This window comes from Primulina huaijiensis, unplaced genomic scaffold (genome assembly GCF_012295235.1).
Source record: "Primulina huaijiensis isolate GDHJ02 unplaced genomic scaffold, ASM1229523v2 scaffold43165, whole genome shotgun sequence".
Taxonomy (NCBI): Eukaryota; Viridiplantae; Streptophyta; class Magnoliopsida; order Lamiales; family Gesneriaceae; genus Primulina; species Primulina huaijiensis.
In genome coordinates, this window is record NW_027360426.1 from 1 (window position 1) to 16,889 (window position 16,889).

The 16,889-nt window shown below is 36.4% G+C and overlaps 3 protein-coding genes across 6 annotated transcripts; 2 read left to right on the plus strand and 1 right to left on the minus strand.

Annotated features, from left to right (window-relative positions):
• The first annotated feature begins 4 nt into the window (after positions 1-4).
• LOC140969951 (receptor-like protein kinase HSL1) lies at positions 5-1,751 on the plus strand. Its single transcript, XM_073431482.1, has 2 exons — positions 5-827; positions 912-1,751. Exons 1-2 carry the CDS (start codon positions 5-7, stop codon positions 1,301-1,303), a joined length of 1,215 nt encoding a protein of 404 aa, XP_073287583.1. The 3' UTR covers positions 1,304-1,751.
• A 3,572-nt stretch (positions 1,752-5,323) lies between these two features.
• LOC140969954 (NAC domain-containing protein 73-like) lies at positions 5,324-8,373 on the plus strand. 4 transcript variants are annotated; one of them, XM_073431485.1, is made up of 4 exons: positions 5,324-5,455; positions 5,702-5,930; positions 6,029-6,218; positions 7,523-8,372. In XM_073431485.1, exons 2-4 carry the CDS (start codon positions 5,796-5,798, stop codon positions 8,110-8,112), a joined length of 915 nt encoding a protein of 304 aa, XP_073287586.1. In that variant the 5' UTR covers positions 5,324-5,455; positions 5,702-5,795; the 3' UTR covers positions 8,113-8,372. The 4 variants fall into 4 exon arrangements, with proteins under 4 accessions (XP_073287586.1, XP_073287585.1, XP_073287587.1 ...); XM_073431484.1 differs by having other exon boundaries at positions 5,732-5,930; positions 7,523-8,370; XM_073431486.1 differs by having other exon boundaries at positions 5,325-5,481.
• A 104-nt stretch (positions 8,374-8,477) lies between these two features.
• Positions 8,478-16,669, minus strand: LOC140969952 (uncharacterized). Its single transcript, XM_073431483.1, has 14 exons — positions 16,291-16,669; positions 15,107-15,268; positions 14,808-14,873; positions 14,464-14,607; positions 14,221-14,334; positions 13,912-14,013; positions 13,648-13,833; positions 13,136-13,225; positions 12,937-13,071; positions 12,007-12,129; positions 11,596-11,681; positions 10,914-11,526; positions 10,691-10,768; positions 8,478-9,860 (listed from the first exon to the last, which is right to left on the minus strand). Exons 1-14 carry the CDS (start codon positions 16,543-16,545, stop codon positions 8,814-8,816), a joined length of 3,201 nt encoding a protein of 1,066 aa, XP_073287584.1. The 5' UTR covers positions 16,546-16,669; the 3' UTR covers positions 8,478-8,813.
• Between the last annotated feature and the right edge of the window lie 220 nt (positions 16,670-16,889).

The following is a 16,889-nucleotide window of genomic DNA, read 5'->3' on the forward strand; positions in this document are numbered from 1 at the left end:
GGGAATGTATAAAGATAGCTTTTTAGGCAATCCTGGATTATGTGGAGATATCGCTGGTTTGTGTAATGGAAGAAGTGATGTAAAAAACATAGGCTACGTTTGGTTACTGAGATCAATCTTCATCCTTTCTGGATTGGTGCTTATAGTTGGCCTGGTATGGTTTTGCTCGAGGTACAGGAAAATCAAGAAGGCGAAAAGGTCAATTGATAGATCAAAATGGACATTAATGTCATTCCACAAACTGGGATTCGGCGAGAATGAGATAATGGACTCCCTCGATGAAGATAATGTGATTGGAAGTGGGTCATCTGGTAAGGTTTACAAGGTGGTTCTGAGAAACGGTGAGGCTGTAGCTGTGAAAAAACTTTGGGGACATTCAAAACTGCGCAATGATGATGAAGATGTTGAAAAGGGCAAACTTAAAAGTGATGGTTTTGATGCCGAGGTTGAAACATTAGGGAAGATTAGGCACAAGAATATCATCAAGCTGTGGTGTTGTTGCACGACCTGGGATTGCAAACTCCTGGTTTACGAGTACATGCCAAACGGGAGCCTTTATGATTTGCTTCATAGCACAAAAAGTGGCTTACTGGACTGGCCGATAAGGTTTAAGATAGTGCTGGATTCTGCTGAGGGGCTGTCTTATTTACATCACGATTGTGTGCCTCCAATTGTTCATAGAGATGTGAAGTCGAATAATATATTGTTAGATGCAGAATATGGAGCCCGGGTTGCAGATTTTGGTGTCGCAAAAGTGGTTGATGCAAATGGAAAAGTTGTTCAATCAATGTCTGTAATCGCAGGTTCTTGTGGATACATTGCACCAGGTTAGCGACTTAATATATTTCAATGTCATCTGTTGCGAAATATTTCCTTTTTTCTTGTTAATGAAATTACACCGGTATTTGCAGAATATGCCCACACCCTACGAGTTAATGAGAAGAGTGATACATACAGTTTTGGTGTAGTTATTCTCGAGCTGCTAACAGGGAAGCTTCCTGTGGATCCCGAGTTTGGGGAGAAGGATTTGGTAAGATGGGTATGTTTCACATTAGATCAGAAAGGGATAGATCATATTATCGACCCGAAACTCGATTCATGTTTTAAGGATGAAATATGCAAAGTATTGAATATTGGCCTCCTCTGCACCAGCCCACTTCCCATTAATCGTCCATCTATGAGACGAGTAGTGAAAATGTTGCAAGAAATTAGCGCTGGAAACCAGCCAACAACTCCTGGGAAAGATGGCAAACTTACACCGTATTACTACGAAGATGTTTCGGATCAGGGAAGTGTAGCCTGACGGGTTTTAGATGTATAATGTTTTCGGTAATGAGGTGAAAAGATAAAACAGAAAGAGGAGTTGAGCCCTCTCTGCAAAATGCAAATGAATCAATACCTTTCATTGTCTGTTGGAGGAATTTTTATCTGTGGAATCATTCTATCAGGTGAATTATTTTTCATCTAAGCAGTACTTATCAGTTGGCCGTTGGAGAGATGAGTTGGTGCCTTTAATGGCAAATACTTGACATTTATGCAGGCTAGAAAAAACTCATACCCTGTGAGTTCTATCTGTTCTTGTATATTGCAGTAACTTATTACAACCACTGAGTTTGCTCCTACTGTCAGATTAACATTCAATTACCTTGTGAGGTCGCTCTGTACCATCTAATATTCAAGTGTGTTTCGGCTGTCAAAACGGGCTAGGCCCGACCAGCCCGCCACATAAAATAGTTGCTCACGTTTAACTCAGTGTGGTACACTGATAGTTTCTAAATTTCATTAAAATATGATTTGGGGTTTTAAAAATTTTTTTGAGGTGAAGGAATTAAGTTTTTAATTTTCTGAAAATCTCTTATTGATATCCCAAAAGGTTATGTTCAACTCATATGGGGCGGCGGAACACTCAAAAACCTTAAAATTGAAAAAATAATGTGTCGGTAATCTTAGCATTACGTAATCATGTAAATACAACAATGGATCGGATTGATTATTGATTAATATAATATAATTAATTGATATCTATCCTTAACAAAAAATATTTAGTAATCTCAAAATATTAAAACCTATGTGTGATATTGATTAATATAAATTAAATTCAGACATTTTTTATTTCAAAATAAAATTGAATAATTCCTACTATTTTGCAATTATAATTTTGAAATAATGGAACCTAGTAAATTTGATAATCTTGCAAGAGTACTCTTTTTTCATTTAGTTCGAATTGGACCCACTCGATTTCGGCAGTACATAGAGCTAGAGTGGACTGGGTAGCCAAGACCCAACTCAACCCTATCCCTGGCTCCAGACAGTTGGACTTATTTCTTTAAAGGCCCAAATAATTGCAAGCCCGTATCATTTTAATTCGAAGTTTTAGTGAGGTAAAAAAAAATGTAAAAGAAATCCAAAATATCAAACCTAATAACATTTTAAGTATTGGAATGCAGATGGAGGATTACTGGAGTTGTTTTAACCAATAATTTTCAGTGTACTAAATGAATTTGTTACTAGCATCTCGATTTTCTTGTTCAAAACCTTTATGTTGAATTAATGTTTGAACCCACATATTTTTTTTAATGGAATATTGATTATTGGATTTGTTACAAGGTAAGTTGAACTAAACCGTACTACATTTTTTTTTGAGCTTCCAAAAATTAATGGAAATAAGAGGAAACCAAATTGAGTGGCTTATCAAATAACCTAACATTTCCTAACCTATAACCTTAGCAAGTATAGTTCTCCACCACTTCTTACCCGATCGAACCTCAAAGAGCACACGTTTACGTGATGAATAAATGAACGAATTTAATAACCTTTTCCTCTCTCATTTCAGTTGTATAGTGTTACTCATTTTGGTATGCTTATCTTACTTCATCGCCCTGATTATTTCCGTAGAGAAACAATCATATAATTCTCAAGGAAAATGAGTTATGGGGACGTTACAATCATCTATTATGTGGTATTATGTCTCCTGTCAATTTGTATCATGAGTTTTGCTGTCACACATTTCCTTCTCTGCAAGAAGAATCCATTAATGAAGCCGGCAGAAAGAAAGCCTCCTTCCAGCAGCCAAAGTTTCGGCATCTTCATATCCTTTTACGGATATCGACACTGCCACGGATGGCTTTAGCCACCGTAGGATCATCGGGGAAGGTCGGCTGGCACTGTGTGTATGCAGCGGTGATGCCTAGGGGAGAACTAGCTGAATTCATCCTCGACTGGTTTTAAACAACGCCGGTTTTTGCTTTTCTTCAACAATCAAATGGCTTTCATTATCTGATAACCAGCACGTGGTCCCCATAACTGGTCTGTCACAGAGGGTTCGATGTTTTATAGCCTATCATACCATGTTGTTAATAATAATATAGTTTGTTTAATCATTAACAGGGTTCTCGGAGGCTCCGGGGGAGAGAATAATAGTAATGGAATTTAACGGAATGCTGAGCCTGGATTTCTACTTGCACCAAAATCCCGACGGGTTGGCACTTCTCGACTGGGGACGGCAGTTGAGAATAGCCGCTGGCACTGCACGGGGCCGGGATCGAGTACCTACATGAAGTGGCGGCACCGCAAACAATACACGGCTGTGTGAAGCCATCTATTAATATACTTATAGATTCCAAGTTTCGTGCAAGAATTTTTTATTATGGGCTAAATTTTTTGGCACCGCACGACAGGGACGGGCTCGTGGGGTACGTTGATGAGAATATTGGATTGGGAAAAGGTGTGCTTCAAAGGAAACTGGATTTGGAGTGGTTCTGTTGGAATTGTTGAATGGCAGGAGAAGTTAAGGGGCGGGGGGGGGGGGGGGGGGGGGTNAGAGAATTCCAGAGAAGCTTTCTCGTTAAGCTTTCTGTTGCGTAGCTTCCTTGGGAAGGTTTTGTTCAGCATCATGCACTGTATGAAAGTGACACCCAATAAATTATCAAACGTATTTATCTTTTATTTATGTCGGCTGAATATTCTAAAATTATTTTGCTGACATAATCATCTCCACTTAATTACCTCTTACTTTGTTATATTTTCCACAATATCAATATAACTCATGTTTGATGCCTCAACGACAGGTCCAATACAATGCATTACCATGCATGAGTTTATAGTTGGAATTAAATTTAAATATTTCGAGTGTTTATCTAGGTGCATCGAAGGATAACGATTGTAAGTTCGGTCGTCTTCAAAAAAAAGAAAAGAAGGAAAGCTTAATTTTCAGTTAGAATGAGAGCATCTTAAAACAATTAAACAAACAAGTAACTAAAAGTTTTCATGTTTCACGCACAGATATAAAAGTAGACACAATACCAATCCAAGCCACTTCTACGCACTTAACGTACGTATGATGCATCCATATAGAATTTTTGAGTGTTGTGTGGGAAAGATAACCTAAAGTGTGTGTCATGAAATTGAAAACCTAGTGATAGAATTGAAATGACATTATGCCTTGCTTGAAAGAGAAGTCTACGCCAAGAAATTAACAGAAAGAGTATATGAGGAAAATTACAGAGGTTAGGTATAAAACTTATTCACATATAAAATAATTGGCTATTTTCATATTAGTTGGCACGTATATATTTTTATTTGTTTAAGTTTTACAGTGGACTAAGTACTGAACTGAAGAAGAAGCTTTAGGGGGACTCTAAATGGACACTTGAGCTGAAGCCCTTTCACTCTCCTTAGCTTAGGTAAAGAGGTGAAACGTCCCTCCATGTCTTATAGAATCAGCTCTTGCCCATTATCCACTCTATCCCTAAGTCACTTATTCCTTCTTCATTTGATCATTGTGATGGAAATTTTTTTAGGTGTATATATATATATATACATACATACATATATATATGTGTGTGTGTGTGTATCTTTTTGTAAAAATAATAAATTAAGGGCCTGTGATTTTTAACCATATTAATCAATATATACAAAACACTACACCATATTAAGTAGATAAATCGTGTGTTCAAAATTTACTTCAAATCTAAAACTTTGAATGTCATCAAAATTTTATTTATAGCATTTACTCTTTAAAAATATGATTTAAATAATACGAAGAGTTCAATATGATTGATAGTTATTGTTTATGTGGTCTAACTAATGCTATTATCGGTCGATGTAAAAATTTAGAAACAGTTCACATTTTCATACTTTTGCAAGAATAAAGCGACCATTACATAGCCACGATATATATGTATGAAAATGGTGAAGAAAAAAGAGAGAACAAATACTGAATTAATATATTTTACAAAACAAATTAAAGGTAAAACTTGACGTCCAAGCAACTAAATAGTTTTTAATACACACACATAATCCTTCATTCTTTTTGTGCAATACTACAATATAATTTAGCAATCATATCTCTCGCCCCACCTCTCTTTGAAGGTTCTTACTGCGAATCCAAAACCTGTTCCAATTTCAGAACTCCAGTGAAGAAAGTACCCAAAGACGACTGGATAATTCAGTTCAAGTAATTATTGAACACGAAGCTGTGATGTGATTTTCATTATATATGCATCCATAATATATAGTTATCCGTTTTCAGTGTGTATGTTTGCGGCGGTGGAGTCAAAGGAGGGACAATTTTCGCTGCCTCTGTTCTAGTTTTTCTCTCCATAACCATATATTTGTTGTATATATTCTATCCCCGAAATTCTTCTAGGAAAATCTTGGTTCTATGTATGTTTGCTTGTTGATCAGTAATATGTGTTCTCAGAAATAATTCGGTTCCGAATTCCGATTTCAGAGAGGTGGAGGAAGCTGCAGAAGAAACCCCGAAGCGGGATGGGCATAAGATCTGTGTAGAAGAAATGACATGGTGTAATAATGACCAAGAAGCTGCCCTCCAAATTATCTCGTCTAACACCGTCTCTTATCCAAATGATGATCAACCCAAGACTTTAGTTTGCCCTTCCTGTGGCCACACCATAAAACTCCAAGATCAGGTTCAGCTATTAAAATTTCTTTGATTTTATCAAATTAAATTTATGGTAATATTCCTGGGAAAAAATGAAATTTATTTCATGTAAAAACATTGATTTAGACTGGACTTCAAGATTTGCCGGGACTACCAGCGGGGGTGAAGTTTGATCCATCTGATCAAGAAATCCTTCAACATTTGGAAGCCAAAGTGTTCACTCATATACGGAAACGTCATCCTTTAATTGATGAATTTATTCCCACAATAGACGGTGAAAATGGAATTTGCTACACTCATCCTGAGAAGTTGCCAGGTTGTACATTTTTTCCGCAGCCGCAATTTGATTTTTCTTGTCGAGATAAGAACATGCGTATAGTATACGTAAAAGACAAGTTTTATATTTGTGCAAATCAGTAATTACATATATATCTTAAAACCCCTAATTTGCTTTTGAAAATTGGAAGCATTTCAAATCTTAATATAGCTATAACATTTATATCTTCATTTTATACATAATTAAGAAAACTACATTTTTGGTCATATACGTTTTTTTTCGATTTGATCATCTGTGTTGTTTAATTTCAATTTGGGTTATGCATCTTTCAATTTTGGTCATTTTTCATTGAAAGTGCTGATGTGACGCTACACACATCAACGTCATATTGGAGTCACGTAGATGTCACATCAGTACCACATTAGAAAATGACTAAAATTGTAAAAACAAAAAAGACAGCAGACCAAAACTGAAATTTGATAATATAGAAATTTGAAATCTTAGAGAGACTTATACATAATTAATATTGCAATTTTTTCGATATAATTTGAACATAGTAAATAAATTATTGATTATTACTTGTCTGACCGTATGCTAACAAGCTTTCATGACTATAATTTTAACCTCTCTTTTTTCGATTTCCCTTTGAATTTAAAATTAAGCAGTGTGTTTTATTAAAAAATATTTAGTATAAAAAAAAACTGATTTAATTAATAATGTCTAGCTTAATACATGCATGGTTCGTCGTATCGAAGGTAAGGGCCGGGTATGAAAGTTTTAGATTTAGACTTGATAATATATTTGTTAAATATTTTGAATATCATTTAAGTATGATTAATATTAACATAACGATCAAGATATGCGATTTGCATATTTAGATAGTCTCTTAGGGGAAGAAGCATTAATCCGGTTGATTCTGTATTTATTACACCTGATTGTGCATGTACATTAATCGTGGATTAACAAATATTAGCTAATGAAATATTTTATTTGATAATTTTTAATTTTCATATACATTTCAAGATAAAACTATAATAATTCACATGATGAAACTTCAACCGGTATCATATTCCATTAACTATTATTTTTCATTGAATATGTCTCTGTGAGACCGTTTAACGGATTTATATTAATGAGATGGATTGACTCGACCCATAAAAGTAATACTTTTACACGAATTTGATCAGGTTGGATGTCAATTTTACAAAATTGACCGAGTCTCAGCAAAAGATTTTGTGTTTTTCATTTTATATCTACGTACCACAGATTTTGCTGAAGTTCTTGACCTACATTTACTCAGCATCTAATCGTCTTCTGTAAATTCTCATTGAATATACATACAGGAGTTAGCAAAGATGGCCAAGTGCGCCATTTTTTCCACAGACCCTCCAAAGCATACACAACCGGTACACGAAAAAGGCGGAAAGTCCACACAGACGCCGATGGTGGCGAAACCAGGTGGCATAAAACAGGCAAGACGAGGCAAGTTAATTCGACTGCTGGCAATGTCAAAGGCTACAAAAAGATACTAGTCCTCTACACCAACTATGGCCGCCAAAGAAAGCCCGAAAAGACAAACTGGGTGATGCATCAATATCATTTAGGAGACAATGAAGAGGAAAAGGATGGAGAACTAGTTGTCTCTAAAGTATTCTACCAAACACAGCCTAGACAGTGTGGATCATCTAGCATGAAAGAGGCATTCACGAATCCTAATATATCGAGAGCTTCAAACCAGAACAAAGATAACACTTTCACGAAAAATGGCGGTTTTGTTGAGTACTATAATCCTCCACCCTTTATTTCATACAGCATTGGAAGCCAACATCAAGCTAATAGGGACAGCCCGCCTCAGATTATTCCTACTTTCGTTGTTCATGGTGATGGATCAACATTATTTCATATGCCTTCAAGTGCAAGCAAAGGTAAATGAGGAAGTTTATTATAAATTCAGAGAAGAAAAGAAAAGAACATTTGTTGTTAATAAGTTATAACAATGATCGATGAGGAAACTTGTGGTGCTGGCAGAAGATACGCTCGTCGGTGGGAGCAATTATAACTTAGCATCGAGGAAAAATTAGTCATCGCTGAATAAATGATTATTATTTAATTATCTTCCGAAGATCCTGTGTTCTAGAATTTAATGTATAGTGCAGACTTCTTCAAATATGATGTTATTGTGAGAAAATATTATACATTTCCATCTAATGATTTAAATAAGTTTGTACATTGTCAGAGTCCAGACAGTGTCAATATGTCCATTGAATCACCATGCCACCAGGAAAGGGGAAAAAAAACAATAATAAGACTATCAAATTAATATCAAACCTTAAAGGACAGAACAAAACACTTTTTAAACAAACCCATCCTCCCTATCTGAAAACTACCAACCTCGAGAAAAAAAATAACTTCCCAGATGAAATATGGACCCATAAGAGAAGAAATCGAAGAATTACATCACCCCCCCATAATTAGTCGACTCATCCCAGCCTACAACTTCTTCAAGGTACTAGACGACGCACCAATCTCTGCACTAAAACTGCTGAGGATTTTGCCGTCCTGATCAAGAACATACTGCATGCTATAAAGACGAAGTTCAACTTACAAACACTAGACAAAAACAAATTGCTTAAATTATGACTTCTGGAGAATACATTTTTCATAGAGTGCTAGAATGTCTTTTTTGTTGGGATTCCTCAATTGAAGCAGCTCGGCACCAAAATTATGTTTCGTAAGCTCTTGCTTCAGTTTCTGTACAGTAAACTTCGTATAGTCTTCAGAGGTGGTTTGTTGGCTACCAGCATCTTCGTCACCCTTAAATACAGAACCACCATCTTCTGGAGAGGTGAATTTTAGAGGGCTTGCATTACTCTTAGCCCTCTTATTTGCTCGGGTTGCTCGGTCATTTGTGTCTGTATCATGTACTGAGTCGATGCCCACTTCATATTCATCTGTCCTACCACGCTTCACATGAGAAGCAGTTCTTAGTTTGCTGTCCAATGTTGCTTTTTCACTAAATCGAAGTGTGTTAAATTCTTGAGAAAGTGCATCAAGTTTTCCCTGAGTGACTTGTAGCTGAACAGATAGGGCCTCGGCCCTGTTATTTGCTTCCGCATGGGCAACACGCTCAGACCCCAACAAGCTCTCAAGTACGTGCACAGTATTCTTCCTCTGGTTGTTGGTCGACTGCAAATGTGTCTCAATTTCCTTTTCCCTTTCTCTAACTCTTTCCTCCAGCATTTCAACCTTAAATAAAGCATCCTTTTCAGCTGCTTCATACCTCTCCACTTCATTAGCCAAGTCAGCCTTCTGCCTCTCCAAACTTTCAGCATACCTCTCGGCTCTCTCAATTTGTGCTAATCTTTCCATTGCAACTCGCTGGAAATCACTCTTGTCCTTCTGAGCAGAGATTGCTTCTGCCCTGGCTTCATCAGCCAATTCAGTTGCTCTTTTAGCCTGTATCTCAGCTGCTTTACACCTTTCATGAAGTTCCTCAAATCTGTTAAACTGTGTTTGGTACTTCTGCTCCAGGTATATCTTTTCCTGTTCCAGAATCTTAGCTTTGCTTTCAGCTGATTGAGCCATAGTATTTGCATGCTCAACCTTCTCAATTAACTCCTTCATTTCAAGCTTCAATGTTGATGTTTCTAAATCATAATTCTTAATCTTTGACTGAGCAGCCTGCCAACAGCATAAGAGAAAAAAAAACATCACAACTTATTAAACCTACAGATGCACACAACAAATAGATGCACTGCTATTTGACATCACTAACCCAAATTTGTGCAACATCAAAATCATAATAAAAGTGCACGCATACTAATTCACATATAGTTTTTTGTGCCAAGTCAAATAAGTCATAGAATCCTCCATCAGCTTTTCTGAAAAAATTACATTCACTTTGTTAATAAATAGTTAAACCCCACGATTCGAGAAACAAGGCCATCTAGAGCAACGGATTCATGGACTTCAATAATCACATGTAAGGGTGAGCAAATGTTCGGTTCAACCAAACTAACTGACCAAATGGAACTAATTTGTCGAGCAATTTCATTAAATTGGTTTATAAATCATAGAAATGTTGTTTTAGATCGGTTTGATTTCATAAATATTTTTCCAAAACTGAACAGCCCGAACAACTCGAATAAACAGGAGAGAAATTCAGTTTTATGAATGATTGGCTTAAGTTGGTTTGATTTTCTGTAAGCTTGATTCATTTGGTTCAGTAATGGCAAAAAAACAGTTCGGTCAGTCATTAGTTCGATTTTTGAAAAATTCAGTCAGATTCATGTAGTTTGAAATTTCAGTAGTCACCCACAGAATGCGACCTGTTTGAAAATGTATCAATTTTAATCATTAGGAATAACCGCCGAAGGAAATAATGTAAAGAATAAGACAGTGTAGAACACAACAGGGGCTTTTTCACAGCAAAATACTGCGTTATACAGTAAAATAAGTTATAAACAGCAGTAGACATCTCTACAATATAATTACTTTTGTGCCAAGCTCACCTTTAACTCCAAACTAAGAGTAGTTAAATGCTGTTCTGCTTGCTCAAACTTGGATTGCTTTTCCTTTATTTCAATCTCCTGCCAGGTTCATGCAGATGAAATAACAGATCATTTTCAGATGCTCGGAAATAGTAAAAACGTAAGTATAATAATTGTAGAAAGGCCCAAAGAGTGAGCTTTGTTTGTGTACATTAGCGTGTGAGAGAGAGAGAGAGATTTCGACCTTTACTGCCAGGGAACGAGAGAATTCTGCCCTTAGAGTAGCTTCTTTGGCTTGTGCTTGATGATTACTGCGCTCTTGGATGGAAGCTGCCTTCTCAAGAGCAGTTTTCACTTCTCTGACTGCAACATCATATTTACGCTTCCATTCCTCTGCTTCTTCCATGGCTGACTCAGCTTTCTCTTGAGATGCTGCTAGTCTTGCTTCAGCGGCAGAACTTCTGGATCTGAGCATGGCCAATTCTGCATTTGCCTGCTCTTCCTCAGCTTTCTGCTTTGATAAAACCAGATCATATTTCCTTTTCCAATCCTGTAACTCCCGCTGCTCAGTCTCAAGGGTTTTTGATAAGTTGGAAGATTTCTCTTCCAGAGAACTACATTTCTTCTGCAAATTGGTTATACGGCTCATGTAATCGTCTGTGAGCTTTTTCTTGTCATTGATAGCATCTTCATAACGTTTTAAATATTCTGACTTATACTTCTCACTTGCTTCCAGTTGCTTGTTAAGCAAGCCCATCTTGTCTTCAATTGACCGACATTTCAGAGCAAGAGAACTCTTCTCGGTTCCAATCTGGTCTATTTGCTTCCTGATTAAGTCCATAATGGGTCCTTCCAAACTGGACATTCAAAGCCATCAGACATAGTTTTGGTGCATAACCAAAGTAAACAGAAAAACTGACACAAACCTGTGCTGTAGAAACACGACAGCTTTCCGCCACTTCTCTGGTCCATGACATGTACTTTCATACTTGGATAAAAGCCCATCAAGAACCTGCAAGAGGATTATGTAAACCATTTAGGATGTATTTGGATGGAGTTATTTAGATTTGGGAAAAGAATTATGTTATGAAATTCAAATTACTCCATTTTATGAGAACTTAAAATCCATTACATTGATTAATAATTAGCTAAAAATGGAAGGTGGAAATTTCAAATTCATACGATCCAACTGTATCCAAACAAGCACAACAGATTTAAACATCAGATTATATCCCTAATAAAATGTGATTCCTCCTCATAAAGATACAGAGGGCTCAACATATACTCGTGGAGCCGATTATGTGAAAGGAGAAAACAGTTTTCAAAAGCAATAATACCTTCATAACTGTGTCCACTTTTGCACCAGCAGAATGACAAGCTATTCTCAGCTCCTTCTCCATATTCTCTACGGTGTTTGTGCATTGAAGATAGGCCTCCCTAAAAGCATCCTTTTTAATATCCTGCAAAAACGAGCACATGAATCAAGATCTAAAAATGCGCAAGAAAAAATATCACCTAACTGCAAACACTATTATCTTCCTAAAAAAACAAAATCCTGAAATCCTAAATGACACAATTCTTGATTAACAAGATATGTTCCAGAATTTACATTGATCAAAGTCAAATAACATCCAAACCCAACCTAAAGTTAAGAAGAGCAAGCCTTTCGCAATTTTTTTGAGCCAAAATTTAGATTTATTTTCTGGCTACTGCGTCCTTACAAAATCATTCACATTAAATTATTCTCCACCTAAAACCATAGGTGTGTATTCTCTATTCACTTTTTGAGTTTTTTTCCAAAAAATGAGTCTCAGACTCAGATTGAATTCATCAGTTTCTTGTTGTAAATACACACTACAATGTCAGCTCCCATTAGTAATCACCGTACTGCGTTTTATCTCTGGTGATTATTTATGTACTGAGTGAGAGATAATAAACTCTACTGATAAAAAAAATTCTTTTGGCTGGATTTATGAACCGATTCTTTTGATTCAGTTTGTTTAATTGTGATTACAGCAGTAATCAAAACATTCAAAATTCAAGCTACAAGAGCTCAAGCACTAAACTAAGATTCGTGGTTCCATAACAAGTGAACTTGTGTTTAAACTTTAAATATGAAGTTATCAAGCTCAAATAAAAGCCAGGCTTGGGTTGGTCAAGCTTCACAAGGCCCAAGCTCAAAGGCAGGTATAGGATTTGGTAAGGATAATTTGAACCCTTAGCAATAGCCAATTCAAATGAATAAGAAAATATATAAAGATAATTACCTCGAATGCCTTCTTCAAAAAACTCTGAAGGCGGTTTTCATACTTTTGTCGTATTAAACCAGCCCCAACAGCCGTGGAATTGAATGTAGCCACGGACTTCTGAACTGCATCTTCATGTGCTTCCCTCAGTGCAACCTACAAAACCCTATTAATAAGCAAACACGCAGATGTTCAACCTTCAAATAAAAGCAAAACTTACTTCCTCGGGAGGCTTGGCACGGTCAAAAGAAGACATATAGATCTCAGTAGCCAATTCGTAAGCCCGCTGACATTCAGCTTCCTCAACACTCTGACATAAATAATCAATAAATATTCAAAACAGAAGTAAAGACTCTAACTGGGACAGATGCACGTATGGCTTTGCTATAAATGCTATGTGGAGTAAGAGAAAAATATATTTACCAATCCTTGGGACAAGACTAAGCCAAGAGGACATGTCAAGAAGAATAACAGATATTCAAAGTAAAACAGCAATGTAACAAGGAAAAAGGATGACCGTGGAAAGTAGAAATATAGCTCACTCGAGATGCGTTTAAATAATACTGACAGAATACTCAACCAGTTTTCCTCACAATAAGTAAACAAATTAACTTGTAGTTCTGAATTAGTTCTTTCAAACACTTTGATAACGTACATGAGAACAATTGTGTTCGTAAAAAAGCTCATCTGTTCCTTCAATAAAGAGAACTGCATGCAAAAAATCAAACTGACCTGCCAAGAAGAGGTTATAGTAGGCACAGCACCATTATTAAGAGCATCAAGGAATGACTGAATAATACGAGCAAAAATGGGCCCTGTCATCACCATTGCCCCAACTTGCTTGGGTCTCGTCCTTTCAAAAACAAATCTTGTCAAAGCATCTAAGCCAGACCTAAATTCTGGTCTCAATTTGTCCAACTGCAGACGAGGAAAAAATTAGCATAAATAGGAAGAAGCATGCAAAAAGCAACAAAACACTAGCAATCAGCCACTTACTGCAATTTGGTCAAGTCTCTGAAGATCATTCTCATTGCTTAAAGGTCGTACAAGTGTGAAGCATTCTCTATCCGGAAAAAGTGCTCGAATGGATTCTCGTATCTAGTCATTAGTGTCAGAAATGGGCATTTCAATGTATCATTTCTAGGTCCAACAGAAATCTTAGGCATAAGTATTTGATAATAGTTATGTTTCAATCACAGAACAATATTACAGGGAGTATACTAATCATATGGAGAATACTGACTATTACTCTCACACATAAACCAAAAGTAAGCTTCTGTGAATAAACAGGAAAAGAAAAGTAACCTCATTCTTGGCAGTTACATCCCTTCCACCACCCTCAACTGGTCTTAGAGCAAGCTCTAGATAGTCACGTGGGGTAATTTTACGATTGTCCTCTGCCAAGTCTAAATAAAAATCCTGCAAGTGAAAATTCCGACAAAAAAAGAAAACGTAAGCCAGTGTTTTGGCTTTCCACTCACGGCGATGAGAAGAATGTCAATTGTCAAGAATATAACAATAGATATTGGGATCTATATCTATAATTACCCTAAGAAGCCAGACAAATATTGGAGAGAATTGCCCTAGCTCCGAGGTTGTGGTCCTTCCCCCGGAAGCTCTGACACGAATATGCTTGGTCATTTCAGTCACAAGTGAGAGGCGATCAAGAGCAGCTTCATCAATACCACCCATCTAAATCAAATAATCATACAGTCAGCAATTTCCCGAATCATTAAAGGACTCAACAATAGTAAAATAACTTAAAAACTGCCATCACGAACTTAAAGAAATCCTGACTAACAATAAAAAAGGCTCAAGAACCAACAAGATAAACATAAAATCTGTAGTATATGTCTAGACATTGACAAATAGTGTGACACCACTTTTCCCACCTGGTTGTAAATGAACATGCTTGATAACAGGACAGCCAACGAAAATATCTGTGTGCTATATGTTCCCTGTTAAAAAAAGAAAACTTCATCAACAAATTCAAAATGGTTCAATGAAATCCATGTTAAGAGTTTAAAAACTAAAATCAGAGATGACATGCGGTTGAATATGTTGAAACATTATGATTGCTGAAATGACATGATGCGAGCAGTTATAAATAAAAAAAATGCAGAAAGAAAACAATAGTGAGAATACATGATTCATTTGAAAAGAATAAATGGCCTCAAAAAGTGATTCTAACCGTTTGGTCATATGCATCAATTCCTTCTGTGTCCAAGAGTAAGAGATTGTATTCTGTTCCATCAAGTGCAGTTCTCCTCAGTGGGGTGCTCCACAACCAAAGACCTTTAGTACAAGGGCGATGCGTTGATGCTACTTGAAATCCACTGCTCCTCCCAAGAAGCTAAAATAATAAACTCAAATGGCAGCTAAATAACAATGTGGTTTTCAAAACAGTACTACTTTAGTCCAAATAAATAATGTGGCTTTAAAAACGGCGCCAGTTTTGGATTCCAAACCATTTTGTACTTTTCTTTCACCCTACACACATTATAATGAAAACGCATAACATCTAGATATACATGGATTTATTATTGGCAATCCAAAAAACAATATCGCTAGTTACATAGATGGTTAACTATAAGTTTCATATATCGTCACTGAGTCACTCCACTTTTAACATCTAAATCTAAAAACAATAAATTGGAGTGCCAAAAAGAATTTAGAGGTGCCAGATTTTTATTTTTTCACTAAAATTTGGAGTCAACTTTAAAAAGTTCTTACACATCCTTTGACACAAAATGATGTGACAAAATTGTCATTCTATCATGTTAAACTCGAGCTCTGACAATGCAATAATTGCCACGTGATCCATAATTTGATACAAGAGAGGTGACTAAAATCCTAAGAGAAACCAAAAGTAACATTCTTTATCATCACCAATGACAACTAAGAACGACAACTAAGAACCAAGGTCTGCTGTAGAATCTTCTTTTTTTTTTTTAAATAATAATAAAGAATCATGCATTTGCAGCTCAGTCTACTTTATACCGTGAAGAGCTCACATAAATTGAAGTCCTGAATTCTTGGTATTTTCTTGAACCCAATTTCACTTCACTTATCAACTCCTTAATCCACTATCTTGTACTTGAGAAAGCCTCCCAAATAAAAAATTAAACTACCACCCACAAGCATCATACATGAAATCCTAATTGCCGTCAGAAATTAAAAAGAAAGGGAAAAAACGAAACAAAACCCTAATTCGCAAGAAAACACAATCAATCTAATGGCACTTATGATACAGGTAAATCCAAAACACTTAATCCCTCAGCCAATTTTACAACTTCAACAAAGCATAACACAAACCCTAAGTAAAGAAAAAAGACTAGAGAACAAAAGTTTTCAAAACATATGTCCCACATTTACCTGATTTAGTATAAAACTCTTTCCCTGTCGAGCACGACCGCATACAGAAACCACGCCGACGGGATCCTTCACCAGTTGAAGAAGAGCAAGCGCCTCGGGATCCATATGAAACTTCCCCTTTTCGTCGGAGTACACAAGACGGATCGGCCTCGCAGGTCCGGCAGCATAATTGGTGGGCGGCGTCAGCAGTGGAGTAATCGGAGATGCCGTCTGGGGAGATTCTCCGGCTGAGCCTCTTTGGAAAAGCCTTTTCATGATCCCAGCCCCGGTCAGAATAAAATTTCTTTGGAGAAAGTGTTCAAAAAGAGGGAGAGTAGACGGGGGAAAGAAAGGAAAAGGTTTTGAGACAGAGGAGCGCAGGGGCTTTTCGGACGCGATGACGGGTGAAATTACCATTTATGTAACAAGAATTGAATCGTATAAGGGCATTATAGTCATACAATACAGATATTGTTTATATCTCTTGCACACAGTCAATTAATTTTATATTTACAATAAAATAATAATAATTTTGATATAAAAAATAATATATTATATGGATGGTCAAATTAATTTTATATTTACTATAAAAATAATAATTTTAACATAAAACGTAATAT

Bases quoted from the DNA above. Each gene is read 5' to 3' on its own strand.
- LOC140969951 (XM_073431482.1), top strand. From the start codon at position 5: ATGTATAAAGATAGCTTTTTAGGCAATCCTGGATTATGTGGAGATATC. The intron at 828-911 runs GTTAGCGACTTA...CGGTATTTGCAG, and splicing joins TTGTGGATACATTGCACCAG to AATATGCCCACACCCTACGA.
- LOC140969954 (XM_073431485.1), top strand. From the start codon at position 5,796: ATGACATGGTGTAATAATGACCAAGAAGCTGCCCTCCAAATTATCTCG. The intron at 5,931-6,028 runs GTTCAGCTATTA...ACATTGATTTAG, and splicing joins CCATAAAACTCCAAGATCAG to ACTGGACTTCAAGATTTGCC. The intron at 6,219-7,522 runs GTTGTACATTTT...ATATACATACAG, and splicing joins TCATCCTGAGAAGTTGCCAG to GAGTTAGCAAAGATGGCCAA.
- LOC140969952 (XM_073431483.1), bottom strand. From the start codon at position 16,545: ATGAAAAGGCTTTTCCAAAGAGGCTCAGCCGGAGAATCTCCCCAGACG. The intron at 14,014-14,220 runs GTTACTTTTCTT...ACTAATGACTAG, and splicing joins ATGTAACTGCCAAGAATGAG to ATACGAGAATCCATTCGAGC. The intron at 12,130-12,936 runs GTAATTATCTTT...TCGTTTTTGCAG, and splicing joins TTTTGAAGAAGGCATTCGAG to GATATTAAAAAGGATGCTTT.